The 19,177-nt window shown below is 41.8% G+C and overlaps 1 protein-coding gene across 1 annotated transcript in view; it reads left to right on the plus strand.

The window, feature by feature from the left end:
- The first annotated feature begins 4,840 nt into the window (after positions 1–4,840).
- Positions 4,841–19,177, plus strand: part of RAD50 (RAD50 double strand break repair protein) — a 127,295-nt gene continuing 112,958 nt past the window's right edge. The window contains exons 1-2 of the mRNA XM_055430070.2: positions 4,841–5,320; positions 7,765–7,848. Of these exons, the coding sequence (XP_055286045.2) occupies positions 5,192–5,320; positions 7,765–7,848 (213 nt within the window). The 5' untranslated portion in view covers positions 4,841–5,191. The remainder of the gene's footprint in view (positions 5,321–7,764; positions 7,849–19,177) is intronic.

Consider the following 19,177-nt stretch of genomic DNA (forward strand, 5'->3'; position numbering starts at 1 on the left):
AATTTCATGGCTGCAATCAGCATCTGCAGTGACTTTGGAGCCCCCAAAAATTAAGTCTGACACTGTTTCCACTGTTTTTCCATCTATTTCCCATGAAGTGACGGGACCAGATGCCATGATCTTTGTCTTCTGAATGTTGAGCTTCAAGCCAACCTTTTCACTCTCCTCTTTCACTTTCATCAAGAGGCTTTTGAGTTCCTCTCCACTTTCTGCCATAAGGGTAGTGTCATCTGCATATCTGAGGTTATTGATATTTCTCCCAGCAATCTTGATTCCAGCTTGTGCTTCTTACAGCCCAGCGTTCCTCATGATGTACTCTGCATATAAGTTAAATAAGCAGGGTGACAATATACAACCTTGACGTACTCCTTTTCCTACTGGGAACCAGTCTGTTGTTCCATGTCCAGTTCTAACTGTTGCTTCCTGACCTGCATACAGGTTTCTCAAGAGGCAGGTCAGGTGGTCTGGTATTCCCATCTCTTTCAGAATTTTCCACAGTTTATGGTGATCCACACAGTCAAAGGCTTTGGTATAGTCAATGAAGCAGAAATAGATGTTTTTCTGGAACTCTCCTGCTTTCTCCATGATCCAGCGGATGTTGGCAATTTGATCTCTGGTGCCTCTGCCTTTTCTAAAACCTGCTTGAGAAGTTTACAATTGTTTGGTATTAAATTCCTGTCTGCAATTGTAAAAACTACTGAGGATCCAAAAGAGTTTTTATGTGAGTTATAATTATTAATATTTACTCAATTAGGAGTGAAATTTGAGTTTAAAAAAATCACAAGAATATACATGCATACATTTATATGCATGTAGCCATCATTTCGATGGTGTCTCCGACATCGCGTGATTACTAGAAAACACAGTACATTAATAGCCACTGAGAGTGCACAGGCAAATAACGTCTTAGTTTTGTTAGAAACACAGCTTTGACCGGAACGGACACCACACCCCCCACTCCACTCCAGGTGTCCCGAGATCACACGGTCACACTTTGGGAATCCCTGGCCATCTCAAGTCGGCACATCCCTCAGTGTTGGTGTCTCTCAGTGCTGCCTCTGTATAATTGTAGGGGACTTGACTTAGGTCATACCTGAATGGCTTAGTGGTTTTCCCTACTTTCTTCAAGTCTGAATTCGGCAATAAGGAGTTCATGATCTGAGCCACAGTCAGCTCCTGGTCTTGTTTTTGCTGACTGTATAGAGCTTCTCCATTGCCTGCAAATATAATCAATCTGATTCCAGCATTGACCATCTGTTGATGTCCATGTGTAGAGTCTTCTCCTGTGTTGTTGGAAGACGGTGTTTGCTATGACCAGTGCGTTCTCTTGGCAAAACTCTGTTAGCCTTTGCCCTGTTTCATTCTGTACTCCAAGGGTAAATTTGCCTGTTACTCCAGGTGTTTCTTGACTTCCTACTTTTGCATTCCACTCCCCTATGATGAAAAGGACATCTTTTTGGGGGTGTTAGTTCTAGAAGGTCTTATAGTTCTTCATAGAACTGTTCAACTACAGCTTCTTCAGCATTACTTGTTGGGGCATAGCCTTGGATTACTGTGATATTGAATGGTTTGCCTTGGAAATGGACAGAGATCATTTTGTCATTTTTGAGACCGCATCCAAGTACTGCACCTCAGACCCTTTTGTTGACTATGAGGGCTACTCCATTTCCTCTAAGGGATTCTTGCCCACAGTAGTAGATATAATTAAATTTGCCCATTCCAGTCCATTTTAGTTCACTGATTCCTAAAATGTCAGGGTTTACTCTTGCCATCTCCTGTTTGACCACTTCCGATTTGCCTTGATTCATGGACCTAACATTCCTGGTTCCTCAGCAATATTGTCCTTTACAGCATAGGACTTTACTTCCATCACCAGTCACATCCACAACTGGGCATGGTTTTCACCTTGCTTCCATCTCTTCATTCTTACTGGAATTATTGCTCCTCTCTTCTCAGTAGCATATTGGGCTCTTACTAACCTGGGGAGTTCATCTTTCAATGTCCTATCTTTTTGCCTTTTCATACTGTTCATGGGGTTCTCAAGGCAAAAATATTGAAGTGGTTTGCCATTCCCTGCTCCAGTGAACCACATTTTGTCAGAACTCTCCACCATGACCCGTCCGTCTTGGGTGGCCCTACATGGCATAGCTCATAGTTTCATTGGGTTACACAAGGCTGTAGTCCATGTGATCAGTTAGATTAGTTTCTGTGATTGTGGTTTTCATTCTGTCTGCCCTCATGGATAAGGACAAGAGGACTATGGAAGTGACAAATAGATTCAAGGGATTAGATCTGATAGACAGAGTGTTTGAAGAACTATGGACAGAGGTTTGTGACATTGTACAGGAGGCAGTGATCAAGACCATCCCCAAGAAAAAGAAATGCAAAAAGGCAAAATGGTTGTTTGAGGAGGCCTTACAAATAGCTGAGAAAAGAAAAGACACTAAAGGCAAAGGAGAAAAGAAAAGATATACTCATTTGAATGCAGAGTTACAAAGAATAGTACAGAGAGATAAGAAAGTCTGCCTCAGTGATTAATGCAAATAAATAGAGGAAACCAATAGAATGGGAAAGACAAGAGATCTCTTCAAGAAAATTAGACATGCTGCTGCTAAGTCACTTCAGTCGTGTCCGACTCTGTGCAACCCCATAGACGGCAGCCCACCAGGCTTCCCCGTCCCTGGGATTCTCCAGGCAAGAACACTGGAGTGGGTTGCCATTTCCTTCTCCAATGTGTGAAAGTGAAAAATGAAAGTGAAGTTGCTCAGTCGTGTCCAACTCATAGCGACCCCATGGACTGCAGCCTACCAGGCTCCTCCATCCATGGGATTTTCTACCAAGGGAATATTTCATGCAAAGATGAGCACAATAATGGACAGAAATGGTATGGACCTAACAGAAGCAGAAGATATTAAGAAGTGGTGGCAAGAATACACAGAAGAACTAAGAAAAGATCTTCATGACCCAGATAACCATGATGGTGTGATCACTCACCTAGAGCCATATATCCTGGAATGCAAAGTCAAGTGGGCCTTAGGAAGCATCACGACAAACAAAGGCAGTGGAGGTGATGGAATTCCAGCTGAACTATTTCAAATCCTAAAAGATGATGCTGTTAAAGCACTACACTCAATATGCCAGCAAATTTGGAAAACCCAGCAGTGGCCACAGGACTGGCAAAGGTCAGTTTTCATTCCAATCCCAGAGAAAGGCAAGGCCAAAGAATGTTCAAACTGCCACACAATTGCACTCATCTCACACTAGCTAGCAAAGTAATGCTAAAAATTCTCCAAGCCAGGTTTCAACAGTACACGAACTGTGAACTTCCAGATGTTCAAGCTGGATTTAGAAAAGGCAGAGGAACCAGAGATCAAATGGCCAACATCTATAGGATCACCAAAAAAGCAAGAGAATTCCAGAAAAACATCTACTTCTGCTTTATTAACTACCCCAAAGTCTTTGACTATGTGGACCACAACAAAATGTGCAAAATTCTTCAAGAGATGGGAATACCAGAGTACCTTACCTGCCTCCTGAGAAATCTGTGTGCAGGTCAAGAAGCAACAATTAGAACCAGACATGAAAGAACAGACTAGTTCCAAATCTGGAAAGAAGTAAGTCAAGACTGTATATTGTCACTCTGCTTCTTTAACTTATATGCAGAGTACGGCATGCGAAATGTCGGGCTGGATGAAACCGAAGCTAGAATCAAGATTGCTGGGAGAAACATCAATAACCTCAGATATGCAGATAACACCACCCTTATGGCAGAAAGCAAAGAACTAAAGAGCCTCTTGATGAAAGTGAAAGAGGAGGGTGAAAAAGTTGGCTGAAAACTCAACATTCAAAAAACTAAGATCATGGCATCCAGTCCCATCACTTCATGGCAAATAGATGGGGAACAATGGAAACAGTGAGAGACTATTGTGGGGGGCTCCAAAATCACTGCAAATGGTGACTGCAGGCTTGAAATTAAAGGGCGTTTGCTCCTTGGAAGAAAAGCTATGATAAACACAGCATATTAAAAAGCAAAGATATTACTTTGTCAACAAAGGTCCATCTAGTCAAAGTTATGGTTTTTCCAGTAGTCATGTATGGATGTGAGAGTTGGACTATAAAGAAAGCTGAGCCCAAAGAACTGATGCTCTTGAACTGTGGTGTTGGAGAAGACCCTTGAGAGTCCCTTGGACTGCAAGGAGATCAAACAAGTCAATCCTAAAGGAAATCAGTCCTGACTGTTCATTGGAAGGACTGATACTGAAACTGAAACTCCAATAGTTCGGCCATCTAAGGCGAAGATCTGACTCATTAGAAACGACCCTGATGCTGGGAAAGATTGAATGCAGGAGGAGAAGGGGACGACAGAGAATGAGATGGCTGGATGGCATCACCCACTCGATGGACATGAGTTTGAGCAAGCTCCGGGAGTTGGTGATGGATAGGGAAGCCTGGCCTGCTGCAGTCCATGGAGTCGCAAAGAGAAGGACACGACTGATCAACTGAACTGAATTGAGTGCAGCCTCACCTCTGCCCCTCCTTCTCCCCTCCCTCTCGCCCCTCCTTCTCCCCTCCCTCTCGCCCCTCCTCCTCCCCTCCCTCTCGCCCCTCGCCCCTCCTCCTCCCCTCCCTCTCGCCCCTCCTCCTCCCCTCCCTCTCGCCCCTCGCCCCTCCTCCTCCCCTCCCTCTCGCCCCTCGCCCCTCCTCCTCCCCTCCCTCTCGCCCCTCCTCCTCCCCTCCCTCTCGCCCCTCCTCCTTCGGTCCGCAGCTAGGAGACACAATCGCTTTCAAGAAGACCTGGCACGTGACCGTCTTAGACTGTAAACCTGCGCGCGCACCGAGCTTCCGACTTCCCGGCGTGCCCCGCGCCTGCGGCGTAAATTCGCGCCAGCGCAGCGATCCGCCTGACCCGCGGCGTAGCCAAGGCGGGAGTCTGTGAGTGCCTCGGTCGTGGGCTCCCTGGGCCTGGGGGTTCTGCCCGCGTGTGTCGTGGGCAGCCCCGGGCTGGCCCCCACCCCGGCTCTCGTCCTGCAGCAGGGAAGAAAGTTAGTGTGGGAGGGGCGGTTCCAACCCGAGCCTTCCGAGACGCTGGAGTCCTGACGACCCGTTCTTACTGTGCTCCGGCCTCGCTGCTAAACTTTGGTGGGCCCCGGCATCTAGACCCCAGCTGTTGAGAAAAGAAACGTTTGCAAACATGTCCCGGATCGAAAAGATGAGCATTCAGGGCGTGCGGAGTTTTGGAATAGAGGATAAAGATAAACAAATTATCACTTTCTTCAGTCCCCTTACAATTTTGGTTGGACCCAATGGGGCGGGGAAAACGGTAAGTCCTCTAAGGAGCCGCCTTCAGTTTGTGGGTCGCCACGTGTTACAAATCTGGAGTACAGTATCTGCAGATTTCGGAACTCTAGGGTGAGAGGAGTCTATGACTCAGCTCCTGGGCCCCCAGGGTACACCTGGGTCTTCAGCTGACTTCCGTGCCAGGAGCGTGGCTTGGTGTGGCCTTCAGGTCTCTGTCGCCTGAGGCGCCGACCAGACTCATGTCCACTGCTGCCCAGTGGACAAGGTTTTCTTGAGAATAGCGAGGGGCCAGGAGCTATCTGCGTGAGATCAGGGAGCTCACAGCCCCACAGGAACTTATTTTGTTGTTTATATTCATGTTTTCTTAATTCTCTTTAATCTCATGGCATAGCATTCATTTCTTGGTAGTTGTCCCCGTTCGGGATTTTTTTTTTTTAAGTTATAAAATATAAATGTATGGCTTTAAGAAAACTGATTATCCCGACTAATCATAATGACTAGGTAAATAACAGTTTTAAAATGAAACATCCATTGGGGCTTGGTTAAATTGGGAAACTTTTGTTGTTGTAATGCTCTTACTTAGCTCAAATAAAAAGAGCACAGCATATATATTGTGACTTTTTAAAACCCTGGAAATATTTAGAAATTTGAGTTGAGCCCTGGAATGGTATGTAGTTATGAAAGAAGTGTAGCCAAGAGGCTCTCTGGTCTGAAAGGGTGGTTTGAGAAAAGCAAGGTGATATTGTAACAGGGAGAAGAGGAAGTGAAAAGCATAGGGAAAGACAAGGTTTAGTGTTGAGAGTTGAATGCCAGACTCTAGTCTATTTGTTTATGTAAAAATATTTACTGATACTTTTTTATGTACCTAAGCACTATATTGCAAGGAGATCCAACCAGTCCGTTCTAAAGGAGATCAATACTGGGTATTCATTGGAAGGACTGATGCTAAAGCTGAAACTCCAATACTTTAGCCACCTCATGCGACGAGTTGACTCACTGGAAAAGAGTCTGATGCTGGGAGGGATTGGGGGTGGGAGGAGACAGGGACGACAGAGGATGAGATGGCTGGATGGCATCACCGACCCGATGGACATGAGTTTGAGTGAACTCCGGGAGTTGGTGATGGACAGGGAGGCCTGGCGTGCTGTGATTCATGGGGTCGCAAAGAGTCGGACACGACTGAGCGACTGAACTGAACTGAAGCACTATATTAAGTGTTACTGATAGAGAGATTAGTATGTTTAGTGTTTATGAGCCCTAGCTGCTTGAATACAGAATTTTTTTTTTTTTTTGCTTCTCCATTTATTAGTTGTGTGACTGGGCAAAAGTGACCTAAATGTTCTTTGCCTTAGTTTTCTCATTTATAAAATGGATGTTAAAAATAGTTTCTATGGCCTATGGTTAATGTGAGAATTAAATGCTTAATGTATGTAAAAGTGGTTAGTACAGTACCTGTAACATAATAAGGTTGATACTAGCCATTTGTTTTGTTTCAACTTTTTAAAAAAATTCAGCCTTATTGGAATATAAAGACATATACATTGTAGGCTATTTAAAGTATACATCATGGTGATTTGACAAACATGTGTTCCCCAAAAGGTTTCTCTTATTCTAGTTAGTTAACACATCTATCACCTTGAACCAGAAAGCTCAGCTACTCTGTACAACGTTGCCAAATTAAATCCCGGAGACAATAAAGGGTAGCTTTATTGCTTTGTCACGAAAAGGGGGACACAGCGGGCTCATGCCCTCCAAACCATGTGTCCCCAGCTGGGGAATATAGTGACAAGTTTTATAGTAACAGAGCATGATTAGTTCGTGGCCATTCTTCTGATGGTAAGGAGTGAGGTCAGTAGGTAAGTGGGAGTCAACATCATCAACCCTCAGGTGTAATTACCCTGGGCAGCATCCCTCCTGGAGGGGGTTTTGGTATCTGTAGAGTAGCTCAAAAATATTGTGATATTGTGTGTATCTGTTGATAGGGAAACAGGACCTTGCCCCAAGGCTGCTCTTGACTGTCTGTCTCTGGTCTCATCCTCTCCCTCCCCTAAATAACTTTATTGCTTGAATCTGCCCTTTGGAACTCAGGGAAGGTCATGGAGGGTGAATGAAGGCTGCCTTCTATAATCAAAGAAATGGAGAACACAGAAAGTCTTTGTGCCCAGGAGCCCCACAGGGCCCTGCAGGGTATCAGTGTCACATATTTATCCTTTTGTGTGTGTGTGAGAACATTTAAGTTTCACTCTCAATAAATTTCACATATAAAATATAGTGTAATCAGCTATGGTGAGCTGTTTAAGCCATTGTTATTAAAAAGTTAGTTTAATTTTAATTAGAAATAGAAAATTTTCCTCCCCAAATAATAGTTATTTCTTATTTCAGTATACCTTCTTAATTATATAGCTTTTCTATATTTATATGTCAGGTTTTATAATATCAAAATAATACAATTTTCTATTTCTTCAGACCATCATTGAATGTCTAAAATATATTTGTACTGGAGATTTTCCTCCTGGAACCAAAGGAAATACATTTGTTCATGATCCCAAGGTAATAATGCCAGTGAAACATTTTTTTTCTTTTGTTTTTTAATTTTATTGAAGTGTAGTTGATTTGATTGTGTTAATTTGTGTTAATTGTGTTAATTTCTGCATGGCAAAGTGATTCAGTTATATATATTCTTTTTCATATTCTTTTCCATCCTGGTTTGTTACAGGATGTTGATATTGAATATAGCAACTGTGCTATAGAGTTGGACCTTGTTGTGTATCCATGCTAAAAGTAATAGTTTGCATCTACTGACTCCAAACTCCCAGTCCATCCCTCCTCCTCCTGTCTTCTCCTTGAGAGCCACAAGTCTGTTCTCTGTGTCTGTGAGTCTGTTTCTGTTTTGTATGTGCGTGCTCAGTTACGTCCCAACTCTTTGCAACCCCATGGACTGCAGCTTACCAGGCTCTTCTGTCCATCGGATTTTCCAGGCAAAAATACTGGAGTGGGTTGCCATTTCCTACTCCAGAAACATTTTTTTAATAAGATTTTTATAATGATAAAAGTGATAGCTCATTGTGGAAAACTTGGCAGTGGAAAAATATGATATATGAAAGTCACATACAGTGAGTGATAGCCATTGTTGACATTTACATGTGTTTCTTCTCCTTTACATACTGTCTTAAGTAGCTGAAGTCATACTCTTAATTTTGTATTCTGAGCTTTTTTTCCGTCTAACATTATCATCAAGTCCTGTGTTATTAAAAACTATATTAAATTCTTACTCTGGGTGTTTGGTACTTGGGTGCTTTTTATTTTATTAATTTATTTTAGTTGGAGGCTAATTACTTTACAATATTGTAGTGGTTTTTGCCATACATTGACATGAGTCAGCCACGGCTGCACATGTGTTCCCCATCCAGAACCCTCCTCCCACCTCCCTCCCCATCCCATCCCCCAGAGTCATCCTAGTGAACCAGCCCTGAGCATCCTATCTTATGCATTGAACCTGGACCGGTGATCTGCTTCACATATGATAATATACATATTTCAACACTACTCTCTCAAATCATCCCACCCTTGCTTTCCCCCACAGAGTCCAAAAGACTGTTCTTTACATCTGTGTTTCTCTTGCTGTCTTGCATATAGGGTTATTGTTACCATCTTTATAAATTCCATACATATGCCTTAGTATACTATATTGGTGTTTTCTTTCTTACTTCACTGTGTATAATAGGCTCCAGTTTCATCCACCTCATTAGAACTGATTCAAATGCATTCTTTTTAATGGCTGAGTAATATTCTATTGTGTATATGTACATGGGTGCTTTTTTAATCTTTGTACTTCTTTGTCTGAAATATTTTCTACTTAAAACACCTAAGCTTTTATGAACATTTTTAATGATTGCATCGTTTTCTTATATTTAGCCTTGCTTTTAGTCTTTCATTAAAATGTACCATGATGAAGGTCTGTGTATGAATCTTTGAATTATGGTGTTTTAACCATTAGTGTGTGTTTAGGACATAGACTTTTCTATATACATTTTGGTTTATAGTTTTTCCTTTTTTTTTATTGCAGTATAGTTGATACACAATATTGTGTTAGTTTCAGGTATACAGAAAAGTGATTCAGTGATATGCATATATTTTTTAAGATTATTTTCCATTATAGGTTATTACAAGATATAGAATATTGTTGCCTGTGTTAAATTGCTTTTGCTTATATGTATTACTGTGTATCTGCTAATCCCAAATTCCTGATTTATCTCTCTTCTCGAAGTAGGTTTTACTTTGGGGTATGTATAGTGAGGTCCTGTGCCTCTCATTACCCCTGTTCCCCAAGAGTTTGTTGTGTATTTCTTCCAGGCTTTCTTGTGTATTTATGGAAAAAAAACCTCTGTGTGTATATAAAAACACTCACATAAATATTTTAATACATCAATAGAATTTTATTTTACTATTGTACAAATCAAGTGCTTATTTTGTGATATTTTTTTTGCTGTGTTTTTAGTTGCCAAGTCATGTCCAACTCTTGTGGCCCCATAAACTGTAGCCCTCCAGGCTTCTCTGTCCATGGGATTTCCCAGACAAGAATACTGGAGTGGGTTGCCTTCTCCCGGGGATCTTCCCAACCCAGGAGTCTCCTGCATTGGCAATGGATTCTTTACCACTGCGCCACCTGCAGATATGTTAAGATATATATACTTTTGTTTCATTATTTTTAATTACTTAATAGTATTCCATTGAGTTTATATTCTCTAGCTTATTTAACTGACGCACTGTTGATAGTGATTCATGGGGTCGCAAAAAGTCAGACACAACTGAGCGACTGAACTGAACTGACTGTTGATAGTCTTTTAAATTGTTTCCACTTTTACATGGCTAAAGATAACTGATTATGATCATAATCACTGATTATTAAAGTGATCTCGGGCAATCTTGGCCTGCAGTGTCTTGAAGCAGGATTTTGGCTCCCTGGCCAGAGACTGAAGTCAGGCTGCGATAGAGCACCGAATCCTAGACTCTAGACCATCAGGGCCAGTGGTCAGTGACAAGGGCCGGTGTGCAGTGACAAGGCCCTTGCCCACTGGTTTTGTAGAAATGAATTTCCATAGAGACAGAAAGTAGTGAAACATGTAAAGTGTTTATTTGAAAGAAAAAGATTATGTATGAATAGACTCACATGAGCAGACTCAGAGAGAATCATGCCCTGGAGGTAGTTTGAATCACTTATATGGGGCATTTCTTTCAGGTTTCCTCTGGCCAATCATATTACCTTGCCTGGTTCTGAGCCTGTATTTGATTTAACTCAAGGTCCTCCCCTGTGTGAGCGCACATTTCTCAGCCAAGGTGGATTCTAGTGAAGAGGCCTATGGGCAGGTTGACATCATCTACCATGGGGTGGTTCCCCCATTTTTTTGGCCCCTTAGGAGCCTTTCTGTGCATGTATGGTTGGGAACGTCTCCTTGACCTCAAGAATGAGAAATATGTGGCCTCTATATGGGCAGCTCAGGTCCTCCTCCCTTCTGCTATTATTTTCATTTTGGAGCATCTGTCCACAGGGGACAAAGTCCAGCTGCTCAGCTTGGGGCCCATCTATCTCCTGTCTCAAATTCCCCAAGAGACGTGAACCCCAAGAAATCTTTATTGGGAGGATAAAGGGTGAAGGTCTGTCTTTTGGGCTGGTATGGGGCTTGTAAGCCTACCTAGTGGGGGTCACAGAGCTCTCACCCTGTCTCATTAAGGGACCCGGGATGACCTCTGTTGTTATACCAGCAGGATCTGTTCTGAGGAGTGGCTTGGCATCTCTGAATCGCCATTATCTTGATATGAAACTACTGTAATCTGGAAGAGACAAACTTAACAAGTAGATTAAAAAGGCAGGGGCCAAAAACCAATAAATGAACTATTATAACCAAGGGCCCAAGCAGGAGTAAGAACCAGGTTTTATATGGTAGCAATTTTGATCCTGGTCCATATAGAGCCAGTACTTGGGTTACCCTGTCAGAAGGGATGGAGCCATTTGGCGTGATCTTACATATTTTTGATGTCTACTTCTGTTAGCCCAGTGTGATTTGATGTGGGTGTTATAGACTCAGTTGGTTGGACAACCTGACATTAATAGACAAAACAGACCTCATTTCTTCTCAGGAAAATAAGCCTGAAACCCAGTTTCGACTTAGTGCTTCGGGGAGACTTGTAGCCAGGTAACCAGTTGTCTAGTTTAATCTAACTAGGTTTTAACCTTTGATGTGATATTAACACATAAATAATATAAGCTGTTGATCATCATACATGTCTCTTCTTTTTGTTATTTTGAAAAGCACTTTTAATATCTAAAAATGTAATAGTTACAAGAGGAGACTTTTAAAAAGTAAGGTTGTAGTTGCCAGCTGTTAGTAGACACTGTTTTGAGAGTGGTTGGTGGCATCTCAAGACTGATACCGCTCAGAAAACTGAAGTTCTCAACAATATAAGGACTTGTCTGAAATCACACCCAGTACTAACTGTCACTTAGTATTGCCTTGGATGTCTGAAGCATGGTTACTCCATTTTGACTTTTAATTGTAGTTTTCTCCTTAATAGCCAAAGCAAATGTTGCCATTAATGATGTTAGTACCTCTTTAGATATGAGAAGATGCAAGAATTTGGGCTCATAAAATCTCCTGAAAATATCTAACTATCTGAAGACCTGTTTTGTCAGTTTTTCCCAGAGCACAGAGTGAGTGCCTCATTACTGATCTCCAGCCTGAACCTCTTTTAGGTGGTGTTAAAGGTCAGCAGCTGCAGCGGCTCATGATTTAATCCTTGCCACCAACCTACAGTGGTAGGTGGCAAGTGCCAGTCTCCAGTTGTCAGGGCCTCTTTATGGTCATAAATTTTATGGTCATATAAAGGGCCCTTTCATAACCATTTCATCCCATGGTCCTCGGAATGCTCATTCCTGGGTCTGGGGAAATTCTGTTGCTAGGCTGCTCAATGAGCTATTTATTGGACTAGGCCTTATTAACAGTAGCCATAAATCTCTATACCACCTGTATTAATTACTAGGCTCTTACAGTCTAGGAAAAGATTCCCTCTTGTAGCTTCTTCTCATGTAAGAGTTCCACTGTTCTAATCATTGACCTCATATAGACCTATATATTTTTGTTGGAGACTCAGTCACAGATTGGAAATGCAAGAAATGACAATCTTGTAAAACAGGCAATGTAAAAAATTAATAGTCATGCTCAAAATTCTCCAAGCCAGGCTCCAGCAATACGTGAACTGTGAACTTCCAGATGTTCAAGCTGGTTTTAGAAAAGGCAGAGGAACCAGAGATCAAATTGCCAACATCCGCTGGATCATGGAAAAAGCAAGAGAGTTCCAGAAAAACATCTATTTCTGCTTTATTGACTATGCCAAAACCTTTGACTGTGTGGATCACAATAAACTGCGGAACATTCTGAAAGAGATGGGAATATCAGACCACCTGACCTGCCTCTTGAGAAACCTGTATGCAGGTCAGGAAGCAACAGTTAGAACTGGACATGGAACAACAGACTGGTTCCCAATAGGAAATGGAGTACGTCAAGGCTGTATATTGTCACCCTGATTATTTAACTTATATGCAGAGTACATCATGAGGAACGCTGGACTGGAAGAAGCACAAGCTGGAATCAAGATTGCCAGGAGAAATATCAATAACCTCAGATATGTAGATGACACCACCCTCATGGCAGAAAGTGAAGAGGAACTCAAAAGCCTCTTGAGGAAAGTGAAAGAGGAGAGTGAAAAAGTTGGCTTGAAGCTCAACATTCAGAAAACTAAGATCATGGCATCTGGTCCCATCACTTCATGGTAAATAGATGGGGAAACAGTGTCAGTCTTTATTTTTTTGTACTGCAAAATCACTGCGGATGCTGATTGCAGCCATGAAATTAAAAGACGCTTACTCCTTGGAAGGAAAGTTATGACCAACCTAGACAGCATATTAAAAAGTAGAGACATTACTTTGCCAACCAAGGTCCTTCTAGTCAAGGCTATGGTTTTTCCCGTGGTCATATATGGATGTGAGAGTTGGACTGTGAAGAAAGCTGAGCGCCGAAAAATTGATGCTTTTGAACTGTGGTGCTGGAGAAGACTCTCGAGAGTCCCTTGGACTGCAAAGAGATCCAATCAGTCCATTCTAAAGGAGATCAATCCTGGGTGTTCATTGGAAGGACTGATGCTAAAGCTGAAACTCCAATACTTTGACCACTTCATGCGAAGAGTTGACTCATTGGAAAAGACCCTGATGCTGGGAGGTATTGTGGGCAGGAGGAGAAGGGGACGACAGAGAATGAGATGGCTGGATGGCATCACCGACTCTGTGGACATGAGTTTGAGTGAACTCTGGGAGTTGGTGATGGACAGGGAGGCCTGGCGTGCTGTGATTCATGGGGTCGCAAAGAGTTGAACACAAGTGAGCAACTGAACTGAACTGAAGTAAGAATTTGTTAGGTACAACCCAGTATACAACCCAGTATATCCCAGATTGTCTGACTTTGTTTTGTCCCAATCCTTATCTTTAAGGGAAATTATTATCCACAAGGCTCTCAGCTCGGTTTCCTAGTGTTCAGTCGCTCAGTCATATCCAACTCTGTGACCCCATGAACTGCAGCACACCAGGCCTCCCTGTCCTTCACCGTCTCCCAGAGCTTGCTCAAACTCATCTCCATTGAGTCGGTGATGCCATCCAACCATCTTATCCTCTGTCGTTCCCTTCTCCTGCCTTCAGTCTTTCCAAGTATCAGGGTCTTTTCAAGTGAGTCAGCTCTTCACATCAGGTGGCCAAAGTATTGGAGTTTCAGCTTCAACATCAGTCCTTCCAATGAATATTCAGGACTTTAGGATGGACTGGTTGGACCTCCTTGCAGTCCAAGGGACTCTCAAGAGTCTTCTCCAACACCACAGTTCAAAAGCATCAATTCTTCAGCACTCAGCTTTCTTTATGGTCCAGCTCTCACATCCATACATGATTACTGGAAAAACCATAACTTTGACTATACAGACCTTTGTTGGCAAAGTAATGTCTCTGCTTTTTAGTATGCTGTGTCACCATATGCAGTGATTTTGGAGCCCAGGAAAATGAAATCTGTCACTGTTTCCATTGTTTCCCCATCTGTTTGCCATGAAGTGATAGGGCCAGATGCCATGATCTTAGTTTTTTGAATGTTGAGTTTTAAACCAGCTTTTTCACTCTCCTTTTTTGCTTTCATCAAGAGGTTCTTTAGTTCCTCTTCGCTTTCTGCCGTAAGGGTGGTGTCATCTGCATATCTGAAGATTTATTGATATTTCCCCTGGCAATCTTGATTCCAGCTTGTGTTTCTTCCAGCCTGGTATTTCACTTGATATACTCTGCATATAAGTTAAATAAGCAGGGTGACAATATACAACCTTGACCTACTCTTTTCCCAATTTTGAACGAGTTCATTGTTCCATGTCTGGTTCTAACTGTTGTTTCTTGACCTGCATACAGGTTTCTCAGGAGGCAGGTAAGGTGGTCTGGTATTCCCATTTTTTTAAGGAATTTTCCACAGTTTGTTGTGATCTACACAAAGGCTTTAGTGTATTCAGTGAAGCAGAAGTAGATGTTTTTCTGGAATTCTCTTGCTTTTTCTATGATCCAGCTGATGTTGGCAATTTGTCTCTGGTTCCTCTGCCTTTTCTAAATCCAGCTTGAACATCTAGAAGTTCTTGGTTCATATACTGTTTGAAGCCTATCTTGGAGAATCTTGAGCATGACTTTACTAGCGTGTGAGATGAGTGCAATTGTGCGGTAGTTGGAGCATTCTTTGGCATTGCCTTTCTTTGGGATTGGAATGAAAACTGACCTTTTCCAGTGCTGTGGCCACTGCTGAGTTTTCCAAATTTGCTGGCATATTGAATGCAACACTTTCACAGTGTCATCTTTTAGAACCTGAAATAGCTCAGCTGGAATTCCATCACCTCCACTAGCTTTGTTTGTAGTGATGCTTCCTACAGCCCATTTGACTTTGCATTCCAGGATGTCTGGCTCTAGGTGAGTGATCACACCATCGTGGTTATCCAGGTTATGAAGATGTTTTCTGTATGCTTCTTTTGTGTATTCCTAGTGTTACTAATTATCCTTAATATGATTTAATTGTTCCCAACAAAGGAATTAATTTTTCTTTAGAAATAGTAGATCATTTACTACTTTTACTGAGCCTTTTCTATAATGACTATTTCACAACTTCTCTTAAAATGTACTCTCTTCAACTGATGGATGATCTTGTCTTGTGTTTTCTTGAGAAAATAGAAGGAATCAGATGAAAAGTTCTCATTTCCAATCATTAAATCTACCAAACTGCCCTGCATATGTATCCGTACTGTTTTCACCTTTGTAATAAGGGTAAATTGTTTATCATTTGTTTTAAGGTCAATTAAGTCCTCTTGGAACCTAGAGCCAATATCAGTTGCTTTTGTCAAGTCAGGCATTTTGCCTTTTGGTTGTCTTTGCTCTGCATTCAGTTTCTCCGTCTTTAGGGTATCATTTACGTCAGCAGATAAACACAGTCTGGTTGTTCCAGTCTACAAACAGACAGATTCTCCCTTTACTCCAGTTAAGCCTCTGGCTACTACTCTTTGTTTTGTTTATACCAAAATTCTTAGGAGTTATGTGCACTCATTTTTTTCATCTATTGTTTCCCCTCTTCTCCCCAGCCTACTCTGTTTAGATTTTCTTTTTTTCCCCTCACTAAAATTGCTCTTGTAAGGTCACCAATAATCTCCTTATTGCCAGATAACTTTTTAAAAAAATATCTGTTCAGCTGTGCCAGGTCTTCGTGGTGGCACTTGGGGTCTTTGATCTTGTGGCATGTGGGATCTTCTCTTTTTTTAGTTGTGATATGCAGAATCTTTGTCTTTGTATCTTGTGGCATGTGGGTTCTAGTTTCCTGGCCAGGGTCCCCTGTGTTGGGAGCACAGAGTCTTAGCCACTAGACCACCAGGAAAGTCTCAGAATGGTTATTTTCTAGTTCTCAATACTTTCTCTGCAGATTTGATGTATTAATAATTGGTTTTCCTCTTTTTTTAAAACATTGCTCTCTTGGCTTTCAGGGCACCATAATCTCATAACTCTTTTTTGATGGGCCATACTTTAGTCTCCTTTAATGAGTCTGCTTTTGCCTGCCTCTTCTTGGATGACATTCACTCTCACAGCTTTAAGTATTGGTTATGTTGCAGGAAGAGGGACCTCTTTCAGGGCCCAAGAGTGGGCTCTTGTCTAACACTCAGAAACGAATTGTCTGAGAAGACATGTGCTGAAAAAGCAAGAGACTTCACTGGGATGGGGTACTCGGGCAAAGAGCAGCAGAGTAAGGGAACTCAGGAGAACTGCTCTGTCATGTGACTTGTGGTCTCAGGTTTTATGGTAATAGGGTTACTTTCTAGGTTGTCTCTGGCCAATCATTCTGACTCAGGGTCCTTCCTGGTGCTGTTCTCATTGCTCATCCAGGATAGATTCCAGTGAGGATTCTGGGAGGTTGGTAGGACATATGGGTTAATGTCTCCTCTCTCCTTTTGATGTTTCGCAAATTCTTCCGGTTGGTGGTAGCTTGTTAGTTCCACATTCTTTACCAAGAACTCCTGTTGTAAGATAACCCATGCAGATGGTTACTGTAGGGCCTGGCCTTGACAGGCAGTTTGGGTCAGTGGTTCCCTGTACAGTTACATGCTGATGAATTCCCAAATATTATATTTAGTCCTAGCTTCTTTCCTAAATTATAGACATACATGTCCAGCTGTTTAAGTATTTAATGGGCATCTCCAATTTAACATACTGAAAACAGAACTCTTAGTTCCCTGTTCCCCCACTCCTCACATTCTCAAGCCTGTTACTACCTCAGCACCCTGCAGTTTAACGAATGATATCATCTGCACATTTGCTCATGCAGAAACCTGTTTGTCATTCTTTTAGTGATTCCTTTATCTCAAATTGTTTCTAATTCATAAGCAATTCTTACATACTCTTCTACAGTATCTCCAGATTATGTCCCTTCATTTCATCTCTACTGTTTTCCTAATCCAAGCCACCACCCTTTTCCCTTTGAACTATTCTGATAGTCTGCAAACTTGTTTTCTTGCCTCATTCTTTTCTTTTTCTGGCTGTGCCGCGTGGGATCTTAGTTCCCCAACCAGGGATTGAACCCGTTCCTCCTGCAGTGGACATGTGAAGTCTTAACCACTGGACCACCAGGGAAGTTCCTCCTGCTTCATTATTGAAATTATTTTTTATAGAAAAGAAGAATCTCTTTTCTAATAGCAACAAATTATCTCTAAATATTTATTAATTCATGTAACAGGGAGTGGGTCTCTTAAAGTCTGAGGAAAGAACATTCCAGTCAGTATTAATCCTAAGTGCAGAGTCCTTGAGGTAGGATCATATTTGGTGTGTTCAAGGAATCACAAGGGGAGGAGCAAAATAATCAGGGGAAGACTACTAGAAAATTAAGTTAGAATAGTTGAAGGGTCTAGATCCTGTAGGATTTGGGGTTCTAATTTAAATAGGAATCCGTTGGAAGACTTAAGCAGGAAAAGGGTATGATCTGTATTTTAAAGTGATCAGTCTCGCTGCTGAGAGGACTGTCTGTAAATGGCGAGGGTAGAAGGGTGAAGACTGATAAAGGGCATTTTGTGGTAATCCAGGTGAGGAATATTGGTGGCTTAATTAAGTGGTAATGGTAGAAAATATGACAAGTGCTTGGATCTGGGATGTTTTAAAGGTAGAACCAGCCAATTAGCTATTGATTTGGGTAGTGGTGTATGAGAAAAATAGAAACATCAAGCAGAACTTCAAGTTTTTTGACTTTAGCAGATAGATAAAATAGTAGTAATGAAGAAACTCTGGAAAAGGAGGTTTGAGGCCCTCTGGTTTAAATGTATAAATTGGGATGGGAATTTGTAGGCAGTCCAGTGGTAAGGACTTGGTGCTTTTATTGCTAGGGCCCACCACTACCCTGCTCCCCCCAGCCCCGGATTCAGTCCCTGCTCAGGAAATTAAGATCCTGCAAACTGAGTGGTGCAGTTAAAAGAGAGAGAGAGAAAAAAACCAACTACATGTAAATTGGGGCTGTTTGTTAGATATCAAAAGGAGGTGTCCAGTAGGTAAATAGAAGTATGTCTGAGGGGAGGTTTGAGTTAAAATTAGAAATCATTGATGCATACACTTACATATGTGTATAGTTAGTCTTAAAGCCTGATGGGATCTCCTAGGAAGTGAATATAGAGAAGACCTGAGCCTAGAGCCTATTGGCATTTAGAAATAAGAAAGAGGAGGAGCCAGTGAAAGATGCTAAAAAACAACTAGTAAAGTAAGGAAAATAGAGAATGGTGTCTTAGAAGACAAAATAATAGTGTCACAAGAAAGAGGAGTCATCAGCTGTGTCAGATATGTGGATAGCTCAATCACAAAGTATATTTGACTACCTGAAGGTCATTGTTGATCTTGACAAAACCAGTTTTAGTAATCTGAGAAAATAGGAGGTAAGGAAGTAAAACACGTAGGATTGTTTTATGAGTTTTGCTATAAATGGAAAGAAATGGGGCAATAACTGAAAAGGTTTGCAGGATCAGGAAGAGTTTTTTTGGCTTTTGTTCCTGTTTTTTCTACATGTGTGTGTGTCTTCTGGATGTTTCCATGTTGATTGATGCTCTAGTATCTCTGCCAGTCTCATCTATCACCCACCCCCTTTCCAATTGCTTTCATCTTTCTAGGGCTGTTTTTCTCAGCTATCTGCTTATGTCCTCTCTGTGGTTCTTTTGGCTATGGTGGTTTAGCTCTCTTCACTTATTACCAGCTTTTCGGCTGCTCTCATTTTCCAGTTCTGAGCTCCCACCCACACTTGTTCAT

This window comes from Moschus berezovskii, chromosome 8, assembly GCF_049115385.1.
Source record: "Moschus berezovskii isolate FMDL1 chromosome 8, NW_MosBer_1.0, whole genome shotgun sequence".
Classification (NCBI taxonomy): domain Eukaryota; kingdom Metazoa; phylum Chordata; class Mammalia; order Artiodactyla; family Moschidae; genus Moschus; species Moschus berezovskii.